The 27,102-nt window shown below is 36.9% G+C and overlaps 1 protein-coding gene across 6 annotated transcripts in view; it reads left to right on the forward strand.

The window, feature by feature from the left end:
- Positions 1-3,340: 3,340 nt before the first annotated feature.
- SCAPER (S-phase cyclin A associated protein in the ER) overlaps positions 3,341-27,102 on the forward strand; it is a 169,542-nt gene continuing 145,780 nt past the window's right edge. For 5 of the 6 annotated variants that reach the window (XR_012776219.1, XM_075505714.1, XM_075505715.1 and 2 more), the window contains exons 1-5: positions 3,341-3,453; positions 5,538-5,613; positions 9,229-9,346; positions 16,438-16,508; positions 22,623-22,820. Coding sequence is in view for 5 of the 6 variants with exons in the window: in XM_075505714.1 (XP_075361829.1) it covers positions 3,398-3,453; positions 5,538-5,613; positions 9,229-9,346; positions 16,438-16,508; positions 22,623-22,820 (519 nt within the window). In the remaining variant the exon portion in view is untranslated. Of the gene's footprint in view, positions 3,454-4,627; positions 4,742-5,537; positions 5,614-9,228; positions 9,347-16,437; positions 16,509-22,622; positions 22,821-27,102 lie in introns of those variants that run through there. The other variant, XM_075505719.1, reaches the window with a different exon arrangement.

The raw sequence follows: 27,102 nt of genomic DNA on the forward strand, positions 1-27,102 counted from the left end.
AACTCGCAAATAACACTTCTAACACAAAGGGAAGCAATGCTTTACAAATGAGTTAACAAGGTGGATCAATATAAATTTTCATAACTGTTCAACACAGGTAATAGAAAAGAAAGCTGTAAAATAAATGTAACCTCATTTACCACTCAGACAAACTAAAAATACATCGAGTAAATGAGCAGGGGGCCTCCCCAGGAATACCATTCCTAAGAGCTGTCACATGAAATTGGGATTGCTCTGATCCCAAACCCACTGAGGTCAAATTAATCATTCTTACTGGATTAATTGAGATTTACATAAGGCTATCGTTAGATTTTTTATTTCTCCTTTCAATATCAGTGTATTTCTGGAACTCCTCTTTTAAACAGAAAGAAGTGAGATTAACCTACCTGGATTTCCAGAAATGCAAGTGTTGCCAGGTTTAAGCAGAGGCCTCAATTAATGGAGGTTGTCTGCTGCGCTGCCCGGTCTCTTCCGTGGTGATAGCGATGTACTGCTCCCCAGTTAACCTCAAATTCTATTAACTGTGAAGAGCTACGACAGTTCATTTTGAAGATTTGAGAGTAAAATATTGCAATAAATCATTACATCTGTTATTGCAATTTCCTGCCCATATAAGAAATGTCTTTCTATTAAAAAATCTAATAGAGAGTTAAGTCTTTTATTGGTTTAAATGTCAAATTTCCCATCAGTATTTATATAAATCACATATACAAAATGTGAATTAAGTCATCTACTTGTGGCATGTGTAGACAAAGCAAATCCTATAAGCAATCAAAACAGAAATAAGATTTGATTGGTTTCTGACATAGTACTGAAGATGCTTTGTCTTCTTTGTCTAATGCATTACTAACACCCCAAAAAACCTCTTTGGTGCATATCTCAAGGGTTGACAACTGTATCATTGTACATTTCAGTGCCCAAACAACTGTAATAGTCTCCAAATAACAATTCAACGTAGATGTGTGAAGAGCAAATTTATTAACAACACGTTCATATGCCAAGATGACTGAAGACAGGAGGAGGACGAAATACAAATAACGAATAATAAAGCAAGCAATACCAAAAAGTCATTGTATCCTACACATAAGGAAAAAATTCTGAAGATCAGCAAGAGGGAAAGCATAGGAAATCATATTCTTCTCTTGGTAGTTAGCCTGTGTCAAAACACAATCCAGACACTTCCCAGCACACAGTTAATCAGTCATATAATACAATTCAAGATCATTCTAGTATGGATGCAGGGGAAAAAAAAAAGACAGCGCCTCTCATGTTCCCTCAATATATTTAACCAAGTACACAGCAAATGCATCACTATTGTAACTTGTATGTAAAAAGAGAGCATCAGCAAAGCTATTTTAAAATCAGAATACAAGTCATGCCATATAAAAATTTTTTTCATGTGAACTTTTTGACTTTTCTGAAAAATCCCCCCTTCTCTCAAACCAAATTGCACACAGTCTTTCACAAATCTGTTTGGAGCTGTTCTTTCAGTCACAAAGGAATTAATGTTAGAAGGTCACGTTCAACACATGACTTCTTCTCTAAGAGATCTGTGAATGTAAATCTGTTCCTGTTAAACTGTCAGAATGAGAGCAGTTGTGCAGCAACACAAACAGTAGTTTCTTAACAGTTATTTCTAGCAAGTGAAGTTATCCATCTGGTGTTTACTATAACTTTTTAACATTTCTACATTTTATAAATCACTGCCCAACTTGAATAAGCCTTAATTTTCTTTACTCTAATGGATGGCATTTATACACTTTCAGAATAAATGGATTTACAGTAGTTTTACATAGATAGGCTTCCATTTTGACATATTCTCCTAATTTGTTTTTATCACATGTAAACATTTTAAGCTGCATACGAGACAGTTAAGTGCATCTAAGACCTCCATGCAAAGATTATCCTTCTTTCCTCCATTATAAAAGTCATTGGATTTTGGCTTGTGGACTTAAGTAAGGGAAAAAACTGAGCAACTTATCTTTACTTATAAAGATAATCAGGTTCAAATACCCTGTGTTTGGATTTCAAAATGGTAGTCATTTGCTTTAGTAGTACCCAAATACATCTTTCTGAGAGTTCCAATTAATTGTTTCATAACACCTTGCACAGAGTATCCTGAAGTATTTTAGAGTCTGTAGACATTACAGACCTGTTTTTCTACTTCTTTGCATTTAGTGCAGTTATTAATATCTGAAGAAATAGGTTATAAAATGACACTCTTCTGATGTGGTATCTGATTTGGCATCGAACCAGGATAGCAGGATTTGATGCGAGGCCCAGTACCACAGTGCTCAGCGAAGCCACAGACCAACGAGGCAGTTGTGGAAACTCAGACAGCTGCTGATAAATAATCAACAAGCTCGTTATCGAACAGTGACAGTATAAATGATTTGGATGGGACCTTCAGGAGCCACCCGGCTCAGCTCTCTGCTCCAAACCAGAGTTAAGTATACGTGTCATTTCTGAGAGACATTTGTGCTGCTGTTCCTGGAGACTTCAACTGAAGCATATATAATCTCCCAAGCCATCTATTCCAATCCTTGTAATATTTTTAACATTTTAGAGATGGCAACCTAAATTGTCCTGGTTGTGATTTAGGCCTCTTACTTCTCATCATTCCTGTCACAGTGGGGGAAATGGATTATTCCCTTTCTCTTCACAATCATGCTTTTACATGCTTGAACTCTCCTACCACATCCCCTTTTGTCTTCTCTTTTGGCTAAATAGACTCAACTTGTCCAGTATTTCCTCACAAGCCATGTTTTCCAGGCCTCGGATCCCATGAAAAGGCCTGGCCTCTCCATGTGTCCCACCTTCCTCCAAGTACAGTGCCCAAGCTGGATGAAGTACCCTAGCTCATGCTTCACCGGCGTTAAACCCCAGGATCAGGTCCTGTTTTGCTATCTGCCTGCACATACACCCAACGCATTGTACACAAGCATTTATTAGCCCGCACATACTCAATTTTCTACTTTTTCCAGCTCCCTACTGGCGAGAAAAGGGCTCGATGCTGAGGGACCGACTGCCATCACCTCAGCAGCCCCGTCAGGCCAGGAGGCCCGAAGAGACGGCACCTCGGGGCTTTCTCACAGGGCTGGCAGGCCAGCCTCAAGCGACCGACGGCCTGGCACAGACCGGGGAACTGCAGGTGCCTCCGGTACGCAGCTTAGCCACCCTTTCGAGCCCTATGCCAGAAACGGAGGCGTCGCGGCCGCCTCAGCCCCCAGCGAGCGCGGCAAGCGGCAGGCAAGTGGGCAAGGTGAGGACAATGCCTTCACCGGCGCAGGCGGCGCATGCGCGGCTCGCGGGGCCGGGCCGGGAGGGGGGGAGAAGCGCAGCGCGCGGCGGCGGGCGGGCAGTCGAGCGGGCGGGCTGCTGCTGGCGGCGGGATGCGATGACATCACCGCGGCGGGACGCGCGCGGGCGGGACGGCGCGGCGCGGCGGAGAGCGTGAGTGGCCGCTCCGCGCGCCCCGGCACGGGGGAGGGGCGCGGCGGTAGGGCGGCGCGGGGCGCGGCGGCGGGGCAAGATGGCGGCGGGCCAGCCCTCCCCCTCCTCCGCCCCGCGGAGCCCCCGAGTATTGCTGCTGCGGGTGGCTCCAGGCTCTCGGCCTTCCCGGGCGGCCCGGCCCGGCGCTGCCCTGCTCTGCGCAGCGCGGGGCTGGGTGAGGGAGTGAGGCCGGTTGCTACAGGCAACCGGGAAGCCCGTGGCCGCGAGCGGGACCGGTGGGTGTCGGTTAGGCCTTGCTGTGTGGGGGAGCTTGGCTGGGCGCCTTGCCGACGAGCGGGGCTCCGCCGCCCCCGGGTGTGCCCCGCGGCAGCCCTGCCTCAGCCTCGCGGTGAAAGGGGCCTGTCCCTTCCGAATAAGGACGGGACTCTTCCCCGTCACTCCTGCCCAAGCCCGGAGTCGTGAACAAAGTCTGTGAGGAAACTTGGAATTGCTCAATCTGAGGGAGATTCCTGTGCTTGTAAATCTCGCTGAGTTTTTGAGTTGCACAGGTCCACCTTTCTTGTGGTGCGAAAAATGTATGGAAGGGAGGGGCCCACCTACTGAGAAAGCTCACCGTAAAGTTTTAAAAACTGCCATAAGGTGTATAAGTATTTGCATTTTAAAAACTACTGATGATGGATCATAGTTTACACTGATGGTCTGCCTTTGCTGTCAGAAAATCATGGTTACAAAAGCTGACAGTACAGTAGGTCTTGCAGCGTACTCGGGTAGGGTTTGCCTTCTCTATGCTTTTTTCGAAATACAGATTCTTGTTTCTAAATTATTTACTGGGAAATATTTGGGCCCTCACTTTGTTTCCTCAAATATATGGAAAAAAAAGTCAATTTAATGAGCTTTTATTACACCTTAATTAAATCAAGTTAACTTGGCGGGCAAAAGCACAGTTTTCTAAGATACCGCAGTATTTGAAGACTCCTCGTGCTGGGCCTATCCTGTTGTCTGAAGTGATGCTGAAATACAATATTTGTTTTAAAAAACTCAGCTTCCTTCAACCAGCTGCAGAATGTTTCCATTTTCGTAAGCTCAGTAGATTGTCTTAAAGCATGCAAACAGGTGCAAATCTTAATTAGTGCCTGTTTGTTGACATAGGCTTTGGATATTTACTTTTAGAAAAATGAGCAATTTATGAGGAATACAAGATCTAATATGAGAATAAGGGATCAGCCCGCTTGAAGCAGTATCACTAATGGTAAAGACCAACAAAATCCCACTTTGGATCTGATTAAAGGTTAATCTTGTTCTGTTACCTAATATCTGATAATTTAGAAGTGTCTTTAACTTCTGGTTAACGTCTGATTCTTCAGAAGAGTAAGAACTGTTGCAGGAGAGTTTTTGCACTCTAATCAGCTGGCCAGAATTTATTTCAATCTTGAAGTCAAGGGTTTAATTTTATTTCAGAATTGTTACCAGTGTTCTGGACATTCTTGATAAACCTATGAATACTTAGTCCCATGCAATTCTGCATTTGTGGCCATGGTTCTGCAGTTCAAAACTGGATAAAAGTATTCACTTTCTCAGAGTTGACTTCTACAGGAACCATCACATCTTTTTTTTTAAATGAGAACAGAAGTTTTCCATTTTATTTTGCTTCACCGCTAATTATCTGATACCACCACTAATTATCTGATACCAATTTATTGGTATGTCTCTGATTAATTTTCTTTTTGATCTAATAACCAACTTGCCTGGTCCTCTGTCACAGGAAAGATATTCTGCTTGCCTTTCACTATTCTAGGGCAGTCCATGCGATGATTTGTTTTAAAGTTTTAATATTCTTTGTACTGTTTACTATCTTACTACATATACATTTACTTTTTTCTTTAGAGTCATTCTCTTTTTGTTTTCTTCTTGAGCCTTTGGCTACTTTTAATAAGGAGCAGTCCAAACACTTTACAAATAAAACTATCTTCTGAAAACCTTACTGTGTTCATCAGATGTCCATGACATAAATGCTACTAAGAAGCTAAAATTAATTTTAGAAGTGATTTAAGTGAAAATGATTAATTGCATTTATTTTGGCACAGGTATGAAAACTCAATGGGGTCATCCAAAAATGTAATAAGTGAGCCTGTTGATGTGGAGGAAGGCTATAACATGATGGTAAGATATTCAGCTACTGTAACAGTGTGGTAGGATTTTTTCCTACTGCAAGAAAAACTAATTTTTTGTGTTGGGATTCATTGATAAATCAGTTCATTTGTACCTTCTCTGAAAGTATTGATTCTAGAAACTGAATCAATTTGATTTATTAACACCATGATGAGAAACTTTCAAAAATGAAATTTACTGTAGAAGAAATCTGAGTATTTCTTCTGTTTTTGCATTATTTCTGATTGTGTTAGTATGTAGGTTTTTTGGACTTCAAGACATTTGTTTCAGCCGATTCCCATTTTAAACTGCTTTCATCCTACCTGTGCTCTAGTGTAAGACTGTAAGGTTTGGTTACATGAATAGAGTGGTCTTTGAAAGTAGCTAAGGTTAGAGCTGAAGTAATTTTCTTTGAGAATGCAATGGATTAAACTGGTGGTTTTGTTTACAGCAATGTGTTTATATATATGAACACCATTAAAACCAGAATCCTCATAAAAGGTCTTTTAATATTCGTAGCCATGCCAAGAAGCAGTACAGACTAAATCACAAAAATCTGCTATTTGAGGCTAAACAAAATTGCAGTCACTCCTTTTGCCTAACAGATGGTTTTATCTACAGCACTTTGAAGAAGGTAGCTTTGTTGGATAGTTAAGTAGCAAATAGGAGGGATTCAGGTTGAGGAAGCCGTCAAAAACTTCTGTATCAGTATCACTTCACTCCTATGAAGGAGGGTATTAAAGCTTGCTCTTGCCTAGTCAAATGAAAAGACTCTGTTCATACCCACTGTGGCCTTTGGCACAATAGTTTACACTTCTGTGTAGGTGTACACTTCATTATTGCTAACTGCCCTGTTAAGGCCTTCTTTAAGGGTTTGTTGTTTTCTTTTGACTGATGTCTAATTTATGGAGCCTAGAACTTTAAGTCAGGCTCTGGTTTCATGATACAGAGTACTTGGAAATGTCATGTTGAGATACTTCTGCTTTCCTTATAAGCCTTTCTGGCTTATAAAAAAATAAACAAAATAATTTAAGAAGTCGGTTTAGTGTGGACTAATGCAAAGTTTTACACTTACATGGGAGTAATGATCTCCAGAAATAAGGATGGAAAACAACTGTCTTGGTGGCAGTTGTGCAGAAAGGAACCTTGGGATTATAGAAGGTTGTATGTGCAACAAGAGAAATTCTGCTTATCTGTTAGGAAGAGTTGGGGCTGCTCTGACCAGGGGACAAGGACTTGGGGATTGAACTAGATCTGCGGAAGTCCCTTCCAGGCTTTGTTATTCTGTGACTGTGTAAGTCCTGCTAATTTATGTGTGATATGTCATGACATATGTGTTACAATTACATCGTAAGTGATGAAAAGGTAATATCATATTGCAAAAAAACCCCAGGCATCATTTTGAGATGATTAAGTGGGAGTGTCATCTGTAAGATGTGAATAACCTGTCCACAGTGTTTAGCATTGATAAGGTCTTCACTGACATATTTGTATCTGCTTGTGGACATTGTATTTCAAAGACAGATGTGAATCAGTTGGAGACAATCTGGAAGATAAAGTCGTTAAGTGCTCAGATTCAGAAAACTTGAAATCTGAGGTCTGGAAAACGTGAGAAAAAAGATTAAAGGAATAGGTATGGTAAGCCTGGAAGATAGGAAGACCAATGGATAGGAAATGGAACATAACAGCATAAAAAAATAATAGGAAAGAAAAAAATTCAAATGGTTTCCAAGTCCTCTGTGTATGGCAAGAATGAGCGGGCTTATGCTGTAGGAAAGCCAAAGTTAAATATTATGTAGATTGTGCCGAGTGAACACTGTCTGCTGGTGGAGGATTTGAAAGAAAAGATGCAATAAATGAGGAAAGATTTATTTATTTACTGATTTCATTTTTGGCAGTTGGGAATGCCATAGATTAGCTTTACTTCCAGCTAAGGTGAGTGTTTGGGTCTTTTTTTGAAGATTTGAGAATAAATTAATGCAAAATTCAGTCTCAACATTCTTCTTTTGGTTTAAGACATTTCAGAGGCGATTAAATTAAAATTATTTGACTCTGTTCTGAAGTAAGCTACCACAAGTATTTACATTGGGAGTTCATACAGTAGTTTAAAGTGATTTTAAAAGTTGTGTGACATTTGTGGATCTTTAACTCTTAGATCGATGACGGAAAGTGTATCGTTAAGCAACAAAGGATTAAAAACCCAAACCAAACTTGATTCAGCAGAAATGGTCACTCTTACTAAAAATTCCTAGCGAGAATAGGCAATGAATTATATAGAATAAGGATAGACTAGAACCAGTTTAGTACAGATCCTGTTTTTTTACGTGCTTTGTGTGGGTTTCTTTGGGCCAAAATATATAACTTGCTTGATTTATTTCATTAAGTTTTCAAAAAATTCACTTATATAGCAGTGCCATTTTTTTCTTTGTTTTTGTTGTATTACATGGTGGTATCTCTAGGTAGGTCTGTGGAGCACTAGATGGCACACTGTGGCTTTGAAAAAAGCAATTGAGGACATCTGGATGAGAGAAATCTAAGTTAAATACTATTATATAAACATTGAAATAAAAGCAGTTTCTCATTTGTGTTGTTTCCTACCACCTTAATAAATTATAGCCACTCATCTGCTATATTCATTTTTACTGTATTTTCTTTCTAAAGTTGTACTATAAAACAAAGTGGTTACAGGCTTGAGTCATATGATGGTAAGAATGAAAAGAGGAAGAATGCATCTCCTGATCAGCACTATAGAAAATCAATCTGTTGGTACCTAAAATAATATTTAGATTTATGTAACTTCTTTGTGGTTAAGTTTGTCAGTGTTTAAGGATAACTCAGTCAGCAGTTTTATGCTATCACGGTACATAAATTTATCATTACAGTATATAGTTTGGCTTAGTTTCAAATTATTTTCTGAGGAATAACTTGGTACACTGTAGAAGAGGTGAGATTTTATCTAATTGACATCTGTCAGTTGATACAAATATTTCTTAATATATTTGGTTTCAATTGTCTTGTGATGGTGTATTTTGCAAGTGCAAAGAAATATGTTTATTAAGTAAATGGACTTCATCCTCAGTGTCTCTCATTCTGTCTTTGAACAGCTGCAGCTACCTAGTAATAACAGCTAACTTTAGTTGCCAGGAAATACTTTCTAGGTTCTTGTCTTCTCGGTGAGAGAAGTGGGTTTTTTATACGTTTCAGGTGGTTCCGATAAATCTCGTGCCTTTCTCCAGGCTCTCTCCAGTCAGCTAACACATGTATTTTGGTCTCATGCAGCTTTTATTTTGAATAATTAGTTCCAATTAACACAAGGTAACTAAAATGTTTGTGAAGTCTACTGTGATGCTCTAGAAGCATTGACAATCAATTAAATGGAGCTTAAAAATGTGTGGTGTAGACATACCTATACTGGCTGGGTAGTAACTCTCATGTCGTGTTGATGAATCAGTCTGCTTATCATGCTGAAAAATGGTTGTGAAAATGAATATGTACACCTGTTTCGGATATTTGAGGAAAATTCAGTACCCGTGCACCCCACTTTGGATGGTCTAACCATGTAGTGGATGAGATTAACATATCAAAACAATTTTTTTTTTTTTCCTTCCCTGTATTTCATGTTTTCAGGCTTCTTTCCAACGCTCTAATAGCCATGACAAAGTGAGGAAAATAGTTGCAGAAGAGGGACGTACAGCAAGGAACCTAATTGCATGGAGCGTTCCACTGGAAAACAAAGATGATGATGGTATGTATTCAACAGTCTTCCACTGCTTTTTCCACTTCCATCCCTTTGTCCACTGGAGTTGCTTGCCTGGAAACATACTTCTTACATAGGATTTCTCTATAAAAAAATAAATGGTTATGTTTAGCATATATAGTGTAATTTTAAAACTTTTTTCCAAAATGTGCCCTGCAGTTGACAGATCACTTCATAAAACCTTTACAGTGACAGGTTAAAAACTGTTTTAATTTGGTCTTTAAGTAATATCTAAGACTGTTCTCTCTTGCCAATATTATCAAGTTACTTCTGTAATATAATAATGTTACTTTGAAATATTGGACTTTGAAAAGGCTGTTAAAATCCTATCTCTTGTAACTTGGGAATTCAGAATTGTAGGGATGGCTTAGAACAATCCAACAAGTTGTTCTCTATGCTCTAAAACAAGTAAGTTCGGAAGTTTCTTTTAGTATCACTTCAGTCTGTGGTAAACATCTGTGCAGAATCTTTAAGGAAGGGGATATGTGGGGACAGTTTTCCATCATGCAAGTCCTGAGAACAGTTTTGTTACTGTTGTAATATTCTTTTGTGGTATGATGACTTAAGGAGCCAGGAATTGACTTTAATTTTTATACTGCTCAAGCTGTTCCAGATGTCAGAATGCTGTTTCTGAGGACTTCATCTCACGTATTTTTGTAGCTCACATGTCTCTGTGGAGGTGCTGCTGCTTTTGAGACTTAGGCAGGAGTATCTAAAAGTAATTTTTTTTTTTTTTTTTTTTTTTTCTGTGGGGGTGGTTGAACACTGGAACAAGTTGCGTAGAGAAACTGTGGGCAGTCTTCGTCCTTGGCCATGCTCAAAACCTGACTGAACATAGTCCTGGCCAGCCTGCTCTAGCTGACCCTGCTTTAAGCTGGGTTGGACTAGATGATCCCTAGAGTTCCTTCCAACTTCAGCTGTTCTGTGATTCTGCCAGTGGAAAAGATATTTCTATGAACAGTTATGTCTAAGTTACAAGATAATTAACCCTATGTCTGAAGCAAACTGAAGCAAAGTTTAAGCTGTCTTTGGCTTGCTTTATGCGTTAAGGTGTATTTGTGATTTTTCTTCTTTTTAAAGCTGAGAAGTGACAGAAGACAATGAGGTGAATGAAAACCAATTTAGATGTTTGTATGTGGATGTTTATATAGGTTTCATCAAGGAAATTACATTCAGTTCAGAATGCATAGCTGTACGTCTGTTGAACAATGACAAGCAGAATGACAGATGAGTTACGTTTGTCAGCTAAACATCCTAAACCTAATTACAATGTCCACATTTACAGGCTTTGGTTTCTGGTTCTGACCCTTTTACTTCAGCATTGTCCCAGCTATCTTAAGTACATTTTGTATAGCAGCAGCAGAAAAACATGTACTGTGAATTTTTGTTAGCTACGTGTAGCAAGGGAAAAAGGAAATAATTTAAGACTTGAGCATAATCTGACCAATTAGAATGCATACCTCCCAGCTTTGGATCAGATGCAGCAGCTACTGAGTTTAATATCATGAATATGTGGATTTGTAAGTGGGCCAGTTCTGTGTTCTTATGGGAGCTTCGTTTACATCTGTCTCCAGAAGGAGCACTTATCTATTTGCTAGTCTTACAGTTGCCTTCATGTTCCTGAGTATGTTAGTAGATCCATTGATATTATTGGACTAGACACATATGTCATTTAAGCAGAATTAGAATTGGGATCTAAATTATTTATAGATCCTGAATTACACTTTTGGGGAAGTTGTAATATGAATGAGTTTATGCGAAAGAAACATAGAGTATATTTCTAACAGTATGTTTGAGCTACTCATGAGTTGATTCAGTTTCTGTTTAAATAAAGAGTCTGTTATTTTTTAATACTATGTTGCTTGTAATACTATTTTAGAAACTTTCAAGTGAGACTTTTTTCCTTAAAAAGTGAATGTGAGTTGTTGATGAATGTTTTCTCCAAGTCTAACATTTTCTGCCAAAACATGAATAATGAATGTAAAAGTGAATTTTTAGCCTTCATTAAATAGTTGTTATGTATGATAATTAAAATGCAAGTAGCTGTATTCATTTCCTTCTTTTGGTTGTATTAGCACCATTGTGATTTTTAAACTTTTTGTCGCTGGTGCTTTCTTCTTTTTAGAATTTCTTCATTAAATCTTAGGCTGACCTTTTTGCACAATACAAAGAATCTGATGATAATTGCCTGACGGAAAATTTCCCTGTGGAAAGGGACTTGTGGCTAATGAAAGTCTGGCAGAGCCAGATCCTTTATCTCTTGACCCTTTTCTTGGCATAGAGGGTATATATGTTGGTGTCAGTGAGCTCTGATTCATTTTATGCTGATCTTTCAATATGTATTTTGTCCCTGAGGAATGATACAGCAATATTATGAATTAGGACAGTTCTAACTCATTCAGGGGTTGTGTAAATCAGGCCAAAAGTTCAGGTTGCTTGAGCCAATCCTACAACTCTTCTGTACAAAGCAGAATTTTGTCTTTGGGCAGTTTCTTCTGCTCCTAGTATTCAGAGGTATTGCTTTGGCAGTAACAGTGTGTGATTTAACATTTTATATCATATAGTGTTATTCATTATGAGATTGATTTTTTTTCTGCTGAAACAGTGAGCGTACGCTGTTACTAGTGGTAGTGTTACAGAGGGTTGATAAATTAAAATGCTGGGTTCATTTTTTCAGTTTCTATTCTTTCTTTTTCTACTTCCTTTAAAAATTGTGTGCTTATGTCCTTCTTACCATTTAACTTTTCCTCTGAAAGGCTTGTGTATTTTATATAGAGGACATGGGTAAAAGAGCAATAATGAAAATAATCGCAATCAAAACCTTCTAATTCTTTAATGGAAATATATAGTTCCAGTCAATAAGAAATAATTCCTTAAAAAGGAGAGAGATTTCTGGAATTGCAGGTGGCACTTCTGTTACATGTTTTGGAACAGCATGCACTCTTGTTATGTCAGAGCTGAAATTCTAGTTATGAATACAGATCAATGACATGAGAAAATCCAAAACATGGTGGCAATGGTCTAGAAGAGGTAGTGACTGTTAACACATTTCAACTATTGAAATTAAAATACTCCTTCACAAAATTCATTAATATGCAGCAGATTCTGTTGGATAGACTAATTAACAGTACAGTTGACTTTGTGTCCTAGGAGGAGAGTCTTATAACTGAAAAAATCACTAGTCTGATATTCTGTCTCCAGAATTAAATTTGCATTTCAAACCCATGGCCACTAATCATCTCTTGCAATGACTTAGATCTTGCCCACCTTGGAAAGCTGTGATCGTTCTAATAGAGGATTTGAGAATTTTTTCCTTTGTAATTATTTTATATGCCTAGCATGAAATTTGAGGCACTGCATGCAGATAAGCACCACACACAAATTTTATTACAAAATCTAAGCTATGATATTAGTAACGGTTAAAACATCCCGGAGGCTTGACATTTAAATGTTAATAAAAGGTAAGGTACCTCTGGAACTTTAAGAAATGTGTCAAAAAAATGGAAAACCTTGTATTTGTAACTGTTCCATTCTTATTTCCTATTTGTTTAAAATCACTTGGGCTCTCGCCATATAGAATTCATTTGTAGATTAAGCATTTCAGGGTAAGGAAACATATTTTATTGCTTGAAAGGTACCTGGCACGCTTTGGGGAGCCTGCAGTATAATCTACTCCTTTAGCAAGAGCCTGATGAAGTAAATAGATTTTGCAGTATGCGATGAAAGTCATGAAACTTGGCTCTCTTTGGCCAAGTAAGGAAGTTGTAAGAGTCATGACTGAAACATTGTGTGTAAGCCCTAGCCACATTGGATCTGATTGGAACTGGCAGAATATAACATGAAGCGAAGGGTGTTTTTTAAGGCTCGTTAGTTTCAAACCTTGAGTTTCACTGAACTGAATGGGAATCCAGTTTAGTGCTGGTAGGTGAATACAGGGCCATTATATTCTGGATGAGACGGTGACAGTGATTTGTAAAAGTAATTTTGTGCAAAATATATTGCTGTAATTCAATCTGGAGATGGAAAAACATGGAGAATTTTGGTTATATCCATGCTTGAAGGCAGTAATTTCTTCAGATCTTTAGCATTGTACCATTAGAAAAATCATATCTACTACTGCTCTACAGACTTTTAAAAACATATGGTTTATAATAGTGTTAGAAACGTCAATATGCTTCCTCAATTAAGGGGTCAAAAATAATCAGTCTTATCTGGTTGCTTCCTCCAGGCAGATGCCCCTGCCTTCCTTTAAATGAGATTCAGGCAACCAGGTCTTATTCAAACCTCATTTTTGCCAAAATGTTTCTTAAGATGGACGGCTGCACCAGCAGGGAAAGTAAGGTAGATTCTGGAGTACAGGCTGGTTATATGTAGCAATGGCACTATAACGTAGACTGACTGTCATAGAGGTTTTATAAATACCATGGAAGAATAGAGGTGACAGAGTATCCTCAGATTCATGCAAGGAGATGAAAAGAAATATAATTGGAAATTGTTATCATTCCTGCTGAAGGTCTGATGGTGAACAGTGTCAAAGGCACTGGAACAACATACACAGTTGATCTCTGCCATAGTGAGAACAGAAATGAGGGCTGCTATTTAATTACTAAATTTAAAGGCAATTCCCACATTTCTCATGTCAGTAAAACTATCCAAAAGAGAGAGATGAGAGGGATGATTGTTGAGATTGTTAGTATCAAAGACAGATTTTGGAAATAGTTTATCAGTGGCTTTTTTTGGAGATATTAGCACCTTAGCTTTTTGTGACAGGAAGTCGTCACAAATCATAAACTCTGTGTGCTTCATATTTAATTACCAGACAGAGAGGAAATGGACTTCAAGTGTAAAATATGACTGTAGCTCCCTGAATGCTGCAAAAATTTTGCTACTTTATATATTTCACATTGGCAACTTAATAGCGAATGAACTGATAATCTTTGGTTCCTGTCGTTCTTTCCTTAAAATTCAGTAAATTCCTAGCAGATAATGCCCCTCATATGTCATTGAGCTCCTATGCATCTCCTATACAATATTAGCAATGCTAATACTGTATAGTTACGTACCAGTAGTCACTGAACATATGTATAACCATTGAGCAGTGCTCTTGTGTTGTCACTACTTGTGAATATAAAAGGACAAAAGCAGGAAGGAAGACATCATCTAATAACCAGAGGCATTTATTAGAAGAAAGAGACTAATAAAGCTTGGAAATGTGGCTGCTGCTGAAAGACAAAACTTTTTGGCCCATACACCTTAAGAAAAAATTAGTCCCTGCCACACATTATTTGCTTTTAAGCTTGCAAAACCTGGTATTTACATAAGTTTTGTTTTCTCTAAGTGTCTGCCTTATATAGAAAGTGCCTGAAAACTTACTTTTGTGTTTATAGGAGACTTGTTCAGACATTTCCCAGTTCTTAGATGATGGATTAGTATTCTGGTTTTTGTAGAATTTAAAGAGACTGCAACTTTTTTTTGTGTTCATCTCCCCTTTTTTAATTTTAACATACCCATATTTGTTTGTAAGCCTTTTCGCTGTGCAAGTTCTGTATGGCATTGCATTCAAAATCTTGTCTTTGAGAATGTAAATCATATCAGAAGAGAGACTTTGGTGATTGAAATATTTCAGTTATCGTAATTCTGACATGGAACTGGTCTGCAGTTTAAGCTTTTTAGTGAATAGGAAGTTTTTATACATCTGGTAGCTGAATCAAATTTTTTCCTGAATGCTGCTAAGTTGAGTTCAAGATATTAATTTGTACCTGTTGTTTTGGCCAATGTAGCATTTTAGAAATGAATTATCAAGCAAATAATTTTTAATTTGTTTTAAAATTAAAGGCCTTGTTGCCTGGAATAGCCAGTGATGCAAACCAGCTGTACAGCTGCTTGATTAAGACAGGTTTACAGCTGCTTTACATAACCGGAGCAATGTGAAACAGCTGGACTGTGTTAGGGAATTTGGCCTAAGAACTGTTAAAAACTGAACTGGACAATTCTGAAATTCAAGAATGATCTCCATGGTCTAGGAAGGAACTGTATTCAACTAATGCATTTATTTGCTTGGCTTCATCCAGCTAAATAATCTTGAAACTTTTGCTTAGATGTAATCTGTGCTAGGGAATGCTCTTGCCCAGTTAGTATTTTGTCTTACTTGCTTACATTTTTGGTAATTGGATCCTGTGATTTTCAAGTCGTACAAGTTAGATACTAAGTTGGAGGAATAAAACTTAAAAAAAAAAAAAAATTATTACTATTTTTTAAATTACCCCTGAGCAAATCTCAGAGATTAAATGCAAACATGTCAGGTAGGTCTAGGCTAACACAAATTTATCTATGCAAGATAACTCTTAAACAGTTAAGAAATTGCCACCAGCACAGCAGTGAGACCTGAAATCATCCTTTCTGATTGTGGGAATTTAAACTGCTGTTGGAAGCATAGTTGCTAAAGTCACTTCATATAAGCAGTGGCTGGAGACAGGTACATTTGAGAAGGTGTTTCAGATCTTAAGGGGACTGACTCTGTGAATGTTTTGCTCTCTTCCTTTGGCTACCTAAAGGTAGGTGAACTAAATCCAGTTCTAAGTTCTGTTTTCCCCCATATTTCTTGGCAGAAAACATGTAAGTCTACTGGTAGGTTGTTTGAACAGTTTGAGAAAAACTAAATTATTACATTTGTTTTTCCTAAGAAAGATATTCCTTGTTTTAATTCTGTAATATCTGATTGAACAGTCATTCAAGAGCAGACTTTTTAAAATCTATATAGAAAACTGGTATCATATTTGACATGTAGATTGTAATGATAGGATTTTCAGAGGCACTGAGTACTTAAAGGTAGGTTATCTTTGTTGAATGAAGTCTAATTCTTGCCTTTCTTTGTAATTTCTTCTAATTTTCTATGTGTTTTGTGGCATTACTCACATTCTGAACTGTGGAATATATATTTGGAATATACAATTTTACAAACCTCTTAACTCATAAATTGTGCCTATATCAGTACCTTGCAAGATGGTATATGTGCGTTTTAGAACGCTCCATCTAATTAAAATCGTTATTATTGATTAAAAGAGTTGCTTCTCCCACAGGAAAATCAAAATGGCAAGCTGGTGGAAAAACAAAGAGGGTGACTCAAGGAACACACAAGACTGCAAAACAGGTATCTGCTCATTTTTTGTTTTGGTTATGACATAAAATTTACAACATAAAAATGTTTTCTGATGTCACTGATACATTATTGGCTGAATAATATATATATAAAACTGTGCACACATTGTATTTTTAAAGTGTACAAATTTCAAAGTCAAGTATTCAGAAGTTAAAAAAATGCCAGAATGTAGGTTATCTTGCTCAGCCTTTACTTTTTTCATTTCCTAACCTCTGGATGCATAACTTTTTGGCATTAAAGTTGGGAAGGTACTGTTCAACAATAAAATGATATAGGTTATTCTTTCTATAAGCATGCTACTTATACAAAGGCTACCTTTCTGCCCAATTTCTAATTTAAGGGAATGCTTTATTTCCTGACCTCATGTGTTAATGACTGGAGAATTTTGATTTAAAATTTTAATATATCCTATTTTGGAAAAATTAGTCCAGGTGAGTAAAACTTCTGAGAGTTATGACTGGAAAGCAAGTCTGAATGAGAAGCGTCAAGAAGAAACTGCTCTTATTTTTATTCATGTTTTTTTCTGTGTGAGTGACAATCTTTATTACATTAATAAAGTAAGTCGTCAATCTTTCCTCGTGTTTAATATTTTTAACGGTAGCTTTTCTTTGATTAATGGATTTAGGTATTGGTATGGCTTTAGCCTTTTAGTATTTTGAGACAGTCTGTCAGATTTTGATAATATGGCATATGGAAGATGTTATTTTTTTGAAAAAAAGAAAAAATGTTCTGCTTTCATAGAGGTGTATTTGCATCTTTAAAACATAGGCACGTTATTTTCCTAATTTAGTTTAGCAGCTATTAAGCTTGTGTTCTCTCTTCATGTTACTAGTGTGTTACAAACACTGCGTATCCTGGTTTTCTTGTTCTGTGAAGGTGGAATTTTATTGATGTAGTTGGGGGTCCCTGAAAGGGTTTACCCTTAGAACCTTTTGGGTAAGAGTAATATGCTACATAGTTTGGGTTCTGTATTTTAATCACTTGGGATTATGTAAATAGTGAGTTTTCAGGAGAATACTTGCTTGTTATTCAGTGGCTCTGTGGGATTGCTATACTAAAACTATATTGTAGAAACAGTGTGTTCCTATTGGGTACAGTTAAGGTTTGAAATGGACTGCCAAGTGTCGGTGCATCTTGGCACTTCAATTTGGCGTTCAGCACCTTTATTTCTGTTGCATTTCAGACATTGGATACTGCTGTAAATTGGTGGCTTTTTTGTTACTTTTGTTGAGCCTTCAGTTTTAATTTTCCTTAAGGTACAAATGGGCCACTCATCTCAAGAAAATAAATTTTACAAGAACTCTTTCATATGATCTTATGAATTTCATCTTCCTCTTAGTAGGGTGCTGGCAAATCTACATTCAATAAATTTTGGCATCCTGAGAATAAATATACACTTCATACTTTCCAGAACTCTAAGGCAAGTTACTGAAACTATTTTGGAAAAAAAAAAAAAAAAAAGATTCAGTTTTTAACATCAGTTTCATCATCCACACTGAGTTACCTGAGATGTAAGAAGGAATATTCCCATGTTTCTTAACTTCAAAGGCACAAAAGCTTTACCTTTTCTGCAATTGAAGGTTTGAACTATCACCACAAGAGAGATAATATGAACTAGCCCCTCTGAATCTTTGCCATTCTTGGGTGGGTTTTGTTTTTCTAGTGAGGACAAGTTTCAGTGTAGGCCTGCTAGATCATGTCTGTATAAGCCATCATCACACTTTGGGTAAACAAGCATATTATTTGAGGGTGGGGGGAGGCCAAGGCAAGCTATATTTTGGTGTGTTTGTAAACACTGTGATTAAATTTTGGATAAGTGTATTGTCAAAGGCTAAGGGATCTGAGATCACTTAGAAGATTCAAAAGTAAGTACTTATATCCAGTTAAGAATGATATGTAGAAGTCTGCAGGATTGGAGCTTTAGAACTCTGCTCAGAAAAACTTAATTCTATATCCTTGTGTCTTGTCAGTGGAAAGAGGCTTATGCCTCAACTGCTAACCAAAGTGAAAAATCTGCTAAGAGTTAGTTGGAAGCACTAGGCACAAGGATGTAGGTGGAGTTTATGGGGCTGGGGTATAGCTCCATGTTGGTGAAGACATGGGATCGTTGCCTTATCTTCCTTCAGACTACACTGTTAGAAATATTTTGTCCTCTGCCCATATGTTCCCTCTGAATACCAGAGAGATCAAGAGATTATCTTCTCTGGAAATTGAGTTTCAGTGATGCATCACTCTCAACCTGAGCATGACACTGAAAAATACGATCTGGTCAAAAGTACATACTTCTAATAAATACTGTTTAATTAAAACTTAATTCCAGGAAGGATGAATAAGAATAATAAAGCTATAGCTGTACATCAGCACAGAAACTACAGTCTTAAAAAGTCTGTACCTAATCCAGCATTTCTTGCTTTTCACAATGAAAGGTTAGTTTGATTCATTAGACAATTTACTTAAGATGCTTACAGGTAAAGATTCTGCTGAATAATATACAGATTAACTCAGAAATCCTGGTAATTTTTTGACGCTTGCATTAAACAATTGTACAGAATATAGCATTCTGTATAAAATATTAGTAGTATCTTTATATTAAAAGTAGTCTTCGCTGCGACTCTTAAATTTAAGTAAGTATTGGCTTTAATTTCAGTAAAGTTGGTGCCAGTCAAACTTGATTAAGTTTGAAAATAGCTTGCTGAGTTTGATCTTTTTTCATGAAATTTCTGGAGACTGAAGTGCCAAACATGGACACGATTTGGATTCTTCTCTGAAAATTGAATTCTGTTTTCTTGAGTGGCAGATACCAGGCTGTGACAAATTCAAATGTACAGTGTTAGAACTGACTTGTATCAAGAACTTTAAATATTATTTCTATTAACTAATCGCCAACCTAATGCTTACCTGCTTGTGTGATTGTGTTTACAAGAAGTTTGGTAGTTCAGGGATTTGCATCCTTTCAAAGGTGTTCTACTGGAATATGAGTAGCTGTAAATGTTGCTTAGGTTTTACTTAGACACTGGAAATCTGCTTATAGGGGTAAAAATGGAACTGCTGCAACTTACAGTAGTTAACACAGTTCAACATGCTGTTTTCCTAAGTAAAATATGGCTGACGTACAAGAAAGATGATAAATGGATGCCAAATATAGTAGGTGGATAACATTTATTGCTAAATATCGAAACATATTCCATGACACTGTCTTAAAGATGCATTTGAAAATGTATCTTTCAAATAGTGGAAATTATGCATGGTTCCCATTCCAAAACAAATGTTCCTTTATATCAACAATATTAGCTGAATGAGTAGAAACCTAATCACTTTACCAAGGTCACATTTTATAAATGCAGGCAGCAAAAGGTAACTGTTAATATAGTTATTTATGATTCTGTAGTTCAGGTTGTGTCATTAAAAACTGTATTTTTTAAAGAGCTGTAAATTAGTCAGTATAAGCTTTGCTTTAAAGGTTTATATACAAGGCCTCAGCTAAGGAGCATCTTTTCTCCAAGCTGTTCTTTGAGGTGACTCTTATGTCATAGAAGAAAAATATGAAATACTCAGACATATGAAGCCCTTCTGAAATTCCTGTTCATTGGTTGTTTATGACATGCATCTTTTCTGAACATGTCTCTCATGCATACGTTAGCTGGGGTTCATCTGGAGTACACTTAGAGCATTCTGAGATATATGTAAGGGTAACAGAGATGTTTGTATGATTGTAATAAATCAGGTTCCCATTCTTCCCCTTCTTACAGAAAAAATAGAACCTGAATTCAAATGCAGGCGAGAGCATAACCATTTTGACAGCCCTGTGTCTGCCTCCCTAATTACAAAGTGGAATTTGCTGTGTTTGATGCTGTGTGGTAAAGGTAGTCAGAGCACTGGGGGGAATGAGCAGACTGGAACCCAGAGGGAAAGGCTGCCAAAGAAACAGAGCTCTGTGATTTACTAAATAATTTGGCTGGTTCTATCTTTGTGTCAGGGTTCAGTTCTCTGGTAATGGGAAGCTGTGTTTATGGTGTGAATTTATCAAACAAGGTCCCTAAAATCTAGAGGAGAAAGGCATTTATATTCTTAAATACAGTGGTTGAAAAATCATTTGGTTATTGCCTACTTTCCCATTCTGTAGTTTGAGCATGAGAAATATGAGTTCATTTACATGTTTCCTAAACATGCAGGGAACCTTTTGTAGCTTAGGCCCAATTTGTTGGAATTCAAGAGAAATCCACCAAACCTGAAGATCCTCTTAAGGAGAATGAGGGAAATTTTCTCTAGACTTTGTACAATCTTTGGGTCTCTATATATTTCATCATAAAAATATGATTATAGCTCTTCCTTAAAAGTACTTTCATTGATAAGTCCATCCAAAACTATGCTACAGTCCTGATTACCTCATGTTGCCTGTGATCTAAAATGACTTTTCTATAAGAATTCTCTGTCTCCAAGTATAAACTTACCTGCCATTAAATGCATCTTTTGGCACAAAGAAATAATGTTTCCCAGCTTTTTACATAGGGGACAAAAAGGCTTGAATCCCAGTCAATTGTTCTGCTATTTACAGTATTTCTAGTTAGTGATTAGATATTCTAATTATAAACTCTGAGTACTGCCTTGTGCAATGTTGGTTTTGATTGTTTTTATTCAATCACCAAAAGTAGAGTTTTTAGAATGGACTTTTGCAGTAATCCCTACGAGTGCACTCCAGTAAGAACTGATTTTCTGGACATCTGTGCCACAGTGGACCAATGCATGAAAACTGCATTAAAGGTGCTATTAAAATGAATACATTAATGGAAGAAAAAACCACAAACCAAAACAGACTATTGTAGCATGTAGCCAATACCTCCATCACAAAATGGCACACAGTTGGGCATCACTTTGGGTTTACTGGAGGTGCTTAATCCACCTGGATACTATGGAATGCAGAAGCTTATAGAAGTCTGGCATGGTAGCAGGATTTTTCTGTTTGTTTTTTGTTGTGGGAGAGAATTACAAGTTTAATAAGGACAGTGTCATGGGGCCAAGTGCTGATTTGGTATTTTCAGCCAAATAGGCATGCTTCAGAATCCTTTGGAATATCCTGTGCAGGTAAGTGACAGTATATCGCTGTCAAGGAGACATAACCCCATATGAGTGACTAAACTGAACGCACAAGGTCAACAGATGCATAACGCTGAGGTGGCATAACAGTACTTCCGAGTAGGTACGTAGTGATTCCTGTCTGTGCCAGCATTTGTGAAGACAGTTGGATGTTCTCCTATCACATTTAGCATATTGGCAGTTCTCTGCATCTGTGCAGCAAAGTGGTACAAGATCAATTAGCCTGCATATTAACACTAAAAATCAAACAACAGATTTGTTGTAGATAAAGCTGTTAAATTACAACTTAAAACAGCATGAGGACGCTTTCAGACTTGGTGTAAGTAGGAGCAACTTGATTCATTGGCACAGCGCTTACATTGGGTTGAATTAAGCTTTTGCAATGTTAACAATATGGTGAGTGGAAATCTTAGTACAAGTAGTCTTCTAAATTGTGAAAGCTTCCCTTTGTAACTCATTCAGTGCTTGCTGGCATCTCCTCTGCAGTGTAGCCATAACATATCAATCAAAGGGCTAGCCATATCAGCATTTCCCTGACATTAATGCTCACATATTAGAATGAGGGTTTAAAAAAAATGAAGTCGTATGTAATGTCTTGGTAATAGAATTTAACTGTGATGGAATATTGCTGGTGTGATTGTGTAAAATGTTATTTTCATCTCTGGATGCGCATACTTGTCAGAATAAGTAATATAGGATATGTAATGAGAAAATGTAACTTTCCAATGTGCTAAGACACAGAATATCTTGTACTGTGGTGTAGTGTGAATGTTGGGTTATAAATGTCAAAGAAACAGAATCTAGTTCTACATAGCTGCTGCATATATTTAAGATAAGAACGTCTGTTTTAAAAACCTCAAGTCACTAGGGTGATGTAGTCTTCTCCAGTGAAAACATTTCTTGTTTACTTGCTTGAATATGTTGAAAAAATGTGCATTGCACAGTAGTCCAACCCTTTACTGTACCTTCTGTTTGTTCTTTTCCTTTTCCGTTGTATCTTGTTTTTTTCAGAGCACTACCATAGACTGTAAATTAACATCAGCAGCAGCTGGAGATAAAAACTTTGATAAAAGCCCAACAAAAACAAGACAGCCTCGAAAAGTTGATCTGCGAGCTCGATACTGGGCATTTCTTTTTGACAATCTCAGACGGGCAGTTGATGAAATCTATGTTACCTGTGAGTCGGATCAGAGTGTAGTAGAATGCAAGGTAAGTGTTCAGCTGTTCTTTGCCGGTTGTCACATGGCTCTTACTGCACTTTTTTTGTACTTTACAAAAAGCCAAAAGAGGGATTAGAGCTTCAGAAACATGTTACTTTTTGAATTGTATTTAGTGAAGGCTTGTAAATAGAAAAACTGATGGCATATTTCTTCAGATTTAAGAAGATGCTTTCATCTTAGGCTGTGACTAATTTTTGAAGTGCATAAAACTTGTAATGATGTACATAATGTTAGTAGATCTCAGGTTTTTTGATTAAATCAGTTTTTGCTTATTGAGTTCTGACTTTGTTAATTTTCTGACTGAACACTAATTTGTTTATTTTTTCCCTGTAATGTTCTTTACTGTAGGTGGCACTGTTGTGATTCAGCCTTTTTCACATTCGTTTACTTCCTGTTAAGTGGCTTAATTATACATTGCTCCCTTTTTGCAGTAACGGTTACCATTCTTCTAATTCTCTCTATGTCGTTAAGGAAGTGATTGGTGGTCAAGTGTAAACAATGTCTGGTTGGGATGTCACTGTAACGTGCGCTTCCTAATTTCGGAATAACCTGTGTTTGTAATAGCTTGTGGATCTGTTTTACGTTTGATGATGATTTTCTAGTAGATCCCTAGAAAGACCATTGTCATTTAATAAAAATTGCTCATTCTTTAGAAATTAAATTTATCGCAAGCATTAAGAGAAGCCAGAAGAATAGATTATAAAATAAATGTTAAAGATACCACTTCTATTTTCATATTAAACATGGCTGAAAAATCAACACATTCTGGAAATGATTATCTAATCACTGTAAAAAATTACACATATCAATTTAAGTATACTTTTTTCTTATCATATGCATCTAGTTCTCTGCTGTAATCAGACACGGCCAAATTGACTTTGAGATTAGCGTACAAATACATTTCATTGAAAGCAGGTTTGAAAACTGAACAGTAGCTAGAGGCTTCCAGATCGCTGGTTGGTCTAACACAATTTAACATTTTGTTACTGAACTGTCTTCCTGCTCAGGAAACTTCTCTGGAGAATTTTTTGGTTTAGGAAAATCAGTCAGCCTTGCATTGTAATTAGATTACCATTTTAAACTTTTGTGACTGAAAGAACAGAAGTGTATTTGTATCATTATCACATATTTTGGGGGTTAGATATCATTCAGCATTTTAATCGTGCTACTTGATCTGTTCTCGGATGGAGATATTACATAGGCTAAGTGAAAAGTCTTCATTTTAGTAGATGCTTGACAATGATGTATGTATCTGCGTGTATCAGATTACTTGTTTGCAAAACAGGGTTGGAAAAAAACCAAAAATGAGTAAACAAGGGAGTCCAATGTCATGTGTTGTAAAACTTAAGTAGCATTCACATTGCATTTACCTTTTAAAAGATCTTTTCTTCTCAGCACAAAAAAGTGCCTTACCTGAGTAGCTGGAATATGCATTTGTGCTACAGTCTCTTGTTTGAGATTTTCTTTTAAAGGTTACTGTTACACGATGATTATTACTCTTTTGATAAATTACTAACATTTCTGTTAATTAAGCTATGAAGTATAGAACTGTTGAGTCTTGCAAATTATTTTTACTAATAAGGTTTCACTTTTATCAATTCTGTTGATTGTCATTAATTATTTTGGGGTGGTTATTGTTGACAGATGCAGTCTAGTTTCTACCAGAGGTGAAGTTGTCAGTGCGTTCTAGCTAATCACTTACAGCAGAATACCTTAACTTCTTTTGAAGTGAGTGCTTTACATAACTCTTAATAGATAGGCATATAACATTTTTGGTACTACATACATAGGCTTCAACTAGGGAATGATCAAACTCATCATTAGGATAGAGGTATGCTTGAATTTGGAGTGGAATATTAGTGATAACAAACAACAGATCCTTGTGGAAACCGCAACTCTTCCTCACCTCTGATCCTGAAAAGCTGGTGCTTGCTGTCCTCCATCAACTGAAATATCTTGTCTAAGTGCAGCTTTCATATTATGGAATATATAGAAAGTGTTTAGTGTACTACCTCAACCTTTTAGGAGTTCATAAATTAAAATTGTGATCTAGACTCAGAGTTCAGTTGGTAAACGATATTTGAAAAGCACTCATGTGACATTGTTTCAAGAATTCATGTAGCTTAGTAGAAGGCCTATGTCCTGCCTTAAAAATAGCTTAACTCAGTCTTTAGTTTGATCATTACAATTTGTCTCATTATGATGTGACTCAGTTCAGGTAAATAATCATAATTTGCTTATCTAAAACACATACTTGTTTTATTGCCTTGGCTGTGGTAGTCCTATATACATTGCTATCATGTTACTCCAAAGCACCAAGTTTCATACTTTGTATTGACTGTTCTGATCGTGCCTGGTCGGATCTTGCAAGATCTCTGGTTGTGCCTTTTCTTGCTACTTGAAAACACTAAAGCAATGAACAGAATCTAGATTCCCTGTTTTGTGTCAGCTTGTGTGTCCACTGTTGCAGGAAAGATGGCTGTAGCAAGGGTCTGTGTGTTATTCCAGGGGTGGCTCCAGCCGCTTGAATGTGCAATTGGGAGGATGCAAAGTGATTTTATGCCTCTGAATGAGGCATATGTGAGTAATGGCATAACATGAGGTGTAATATGAATTATGTGTGGTCTAATGAGGTGTCTCCCTAACTCTGCTATTGTTGGTAGAATACCGATAATGCAGCCGTGGCATGGCAAAATATGTTAAGCTTCATTGGCAGGAAAATAATGTCTATGATGTGTATAATCCTTTTCTTAGGCCTTTGGACTTTGGAGGCCAGGTTTAATCTAGTCATACTGTGTGTCTTGTCTGTCCTTGTATATCCATGATTTTCTGTCATCCCTGCTGTAGCTTTTAATATCAGTGGACCAATTTAAATTAATTTAGTTGTTATAGATTTCATGAAAGTAGGTGACTAGCTTGGAAGAAGACATCCTGTTATGGTTCACATTGCAGAAAAAACTGCCACTCAATTTTTATTAGACACCAGGGAGTTCTGAGAGAGAACAAGAGAACATGAATGCACCACCTGAGGGAAGAAGGGTTGTGTGTGTGGTAGTTTTTTGTTTTGTTGAGTTTTTGTTTGGTGTTTTTTGTTTGTTTTTTTGTTTGTTTTTTTTAAATAAGAATTAATTGAAGTGCATGCCATTTCTGGCACCAGAGAAACCAGTAGGGAGATCATAGGAAAACAGGGTCCACTAGATCCACAGTTTGCAGAACCACTTAGGCTTTTTTTGCTTGGTGGTTTGTTGTGGGTGGTTTTGTTTGTTGGTTTGGTTTTTTCTTTGGGCAGGAGGAGTTCAGCTAATTCTTATGCTTTTTCCATTTTTATGTATGGCAGTGCTGGTCTTCTGACTATGTTAATTTTAAGATGAAAATTCCATTTATAATAAACTTTTACTAAAGCTCATTCTAAAAATGAGAATGGGTTAGCTTCATTTTTATGCTGTTTTTTGCAAACTTGTTATACTACATAGAAAAGTACCTAGTGGTTAAAATGTTACAAGAGATACCAACAGACACATCAGCTCAGTTGAGAATGGATTAATGTATTTCTGCCATACCTAAAGAATTGAGATGGTTTTGATAAATGAGAATTTCATATTGCCACATTTTTCCATTTATTTTCCAAACTCATTTGACAGAATATCTTGTTAGCTCTTTTCATGAAGTACCATTTTTATTTTTACTGCTGGACATATATGGAAAACAATATTAAATACGGATCCAAAATGGTTAAACTGTTAACTTTTCCTTCTTTGTTTTTTTTTTTAAGTGGGATTTTGAAAAACCTTTTTTTATTAAGATAAATCTGTGTTATCAAAAACTTCCTTAATCCATATTTCAACTTTTAAAGTGATATATCCTCAAATTTATGTCTTGTTCAAATGGGCGTGTGCTGTTTTATTTAAACATTTTAGTTGCATAAAGATTGTATTAAAAGAAGACCCACATAAAAATGAAATGTGACAACTTCTGGCATTTAAAACCTTCAGATTAATCTGGTATAAAAGCATTTCTTTTTGATTTTGTACCTTTCGCTCTCTTGTAGTCTTACAAGTTGGTATAGTTTTATTGATTACGTTGTCACTGAAGATAATGTTTGATGCTCCCCAATCGGAAAGGGCTCTAGTGGCTGGTTGTGGTTGAAACTGCAGACAAAAGGGTTGTGGTAAGGATACAAACAGTGGAAATGTGTGTAAGAGGATCAGTGGTTGTGTATATTTTCTCTCAGCTTTGGGCACTGCTGAAGTTGGTATTTTGCTATTGATTTG

The sequence above is a fragment of the Mycteria americana genome, chromosome 6, assembly GCF_035582795.1.
Source record: "Mycteria americana isolate JAX WOST 10 ecotype Jacksonville Zoo and Gardens chromosome 6, USCA_MyAme_1.0, whole genome shotgun sequence".
In the NCBI taxonomy this organism is placed as follows: Eukaryota; Metazoa; Chordata; class Aves; order Ciconiiformes; family Ciconiidae; genus Mycteria; species Mycteria americana.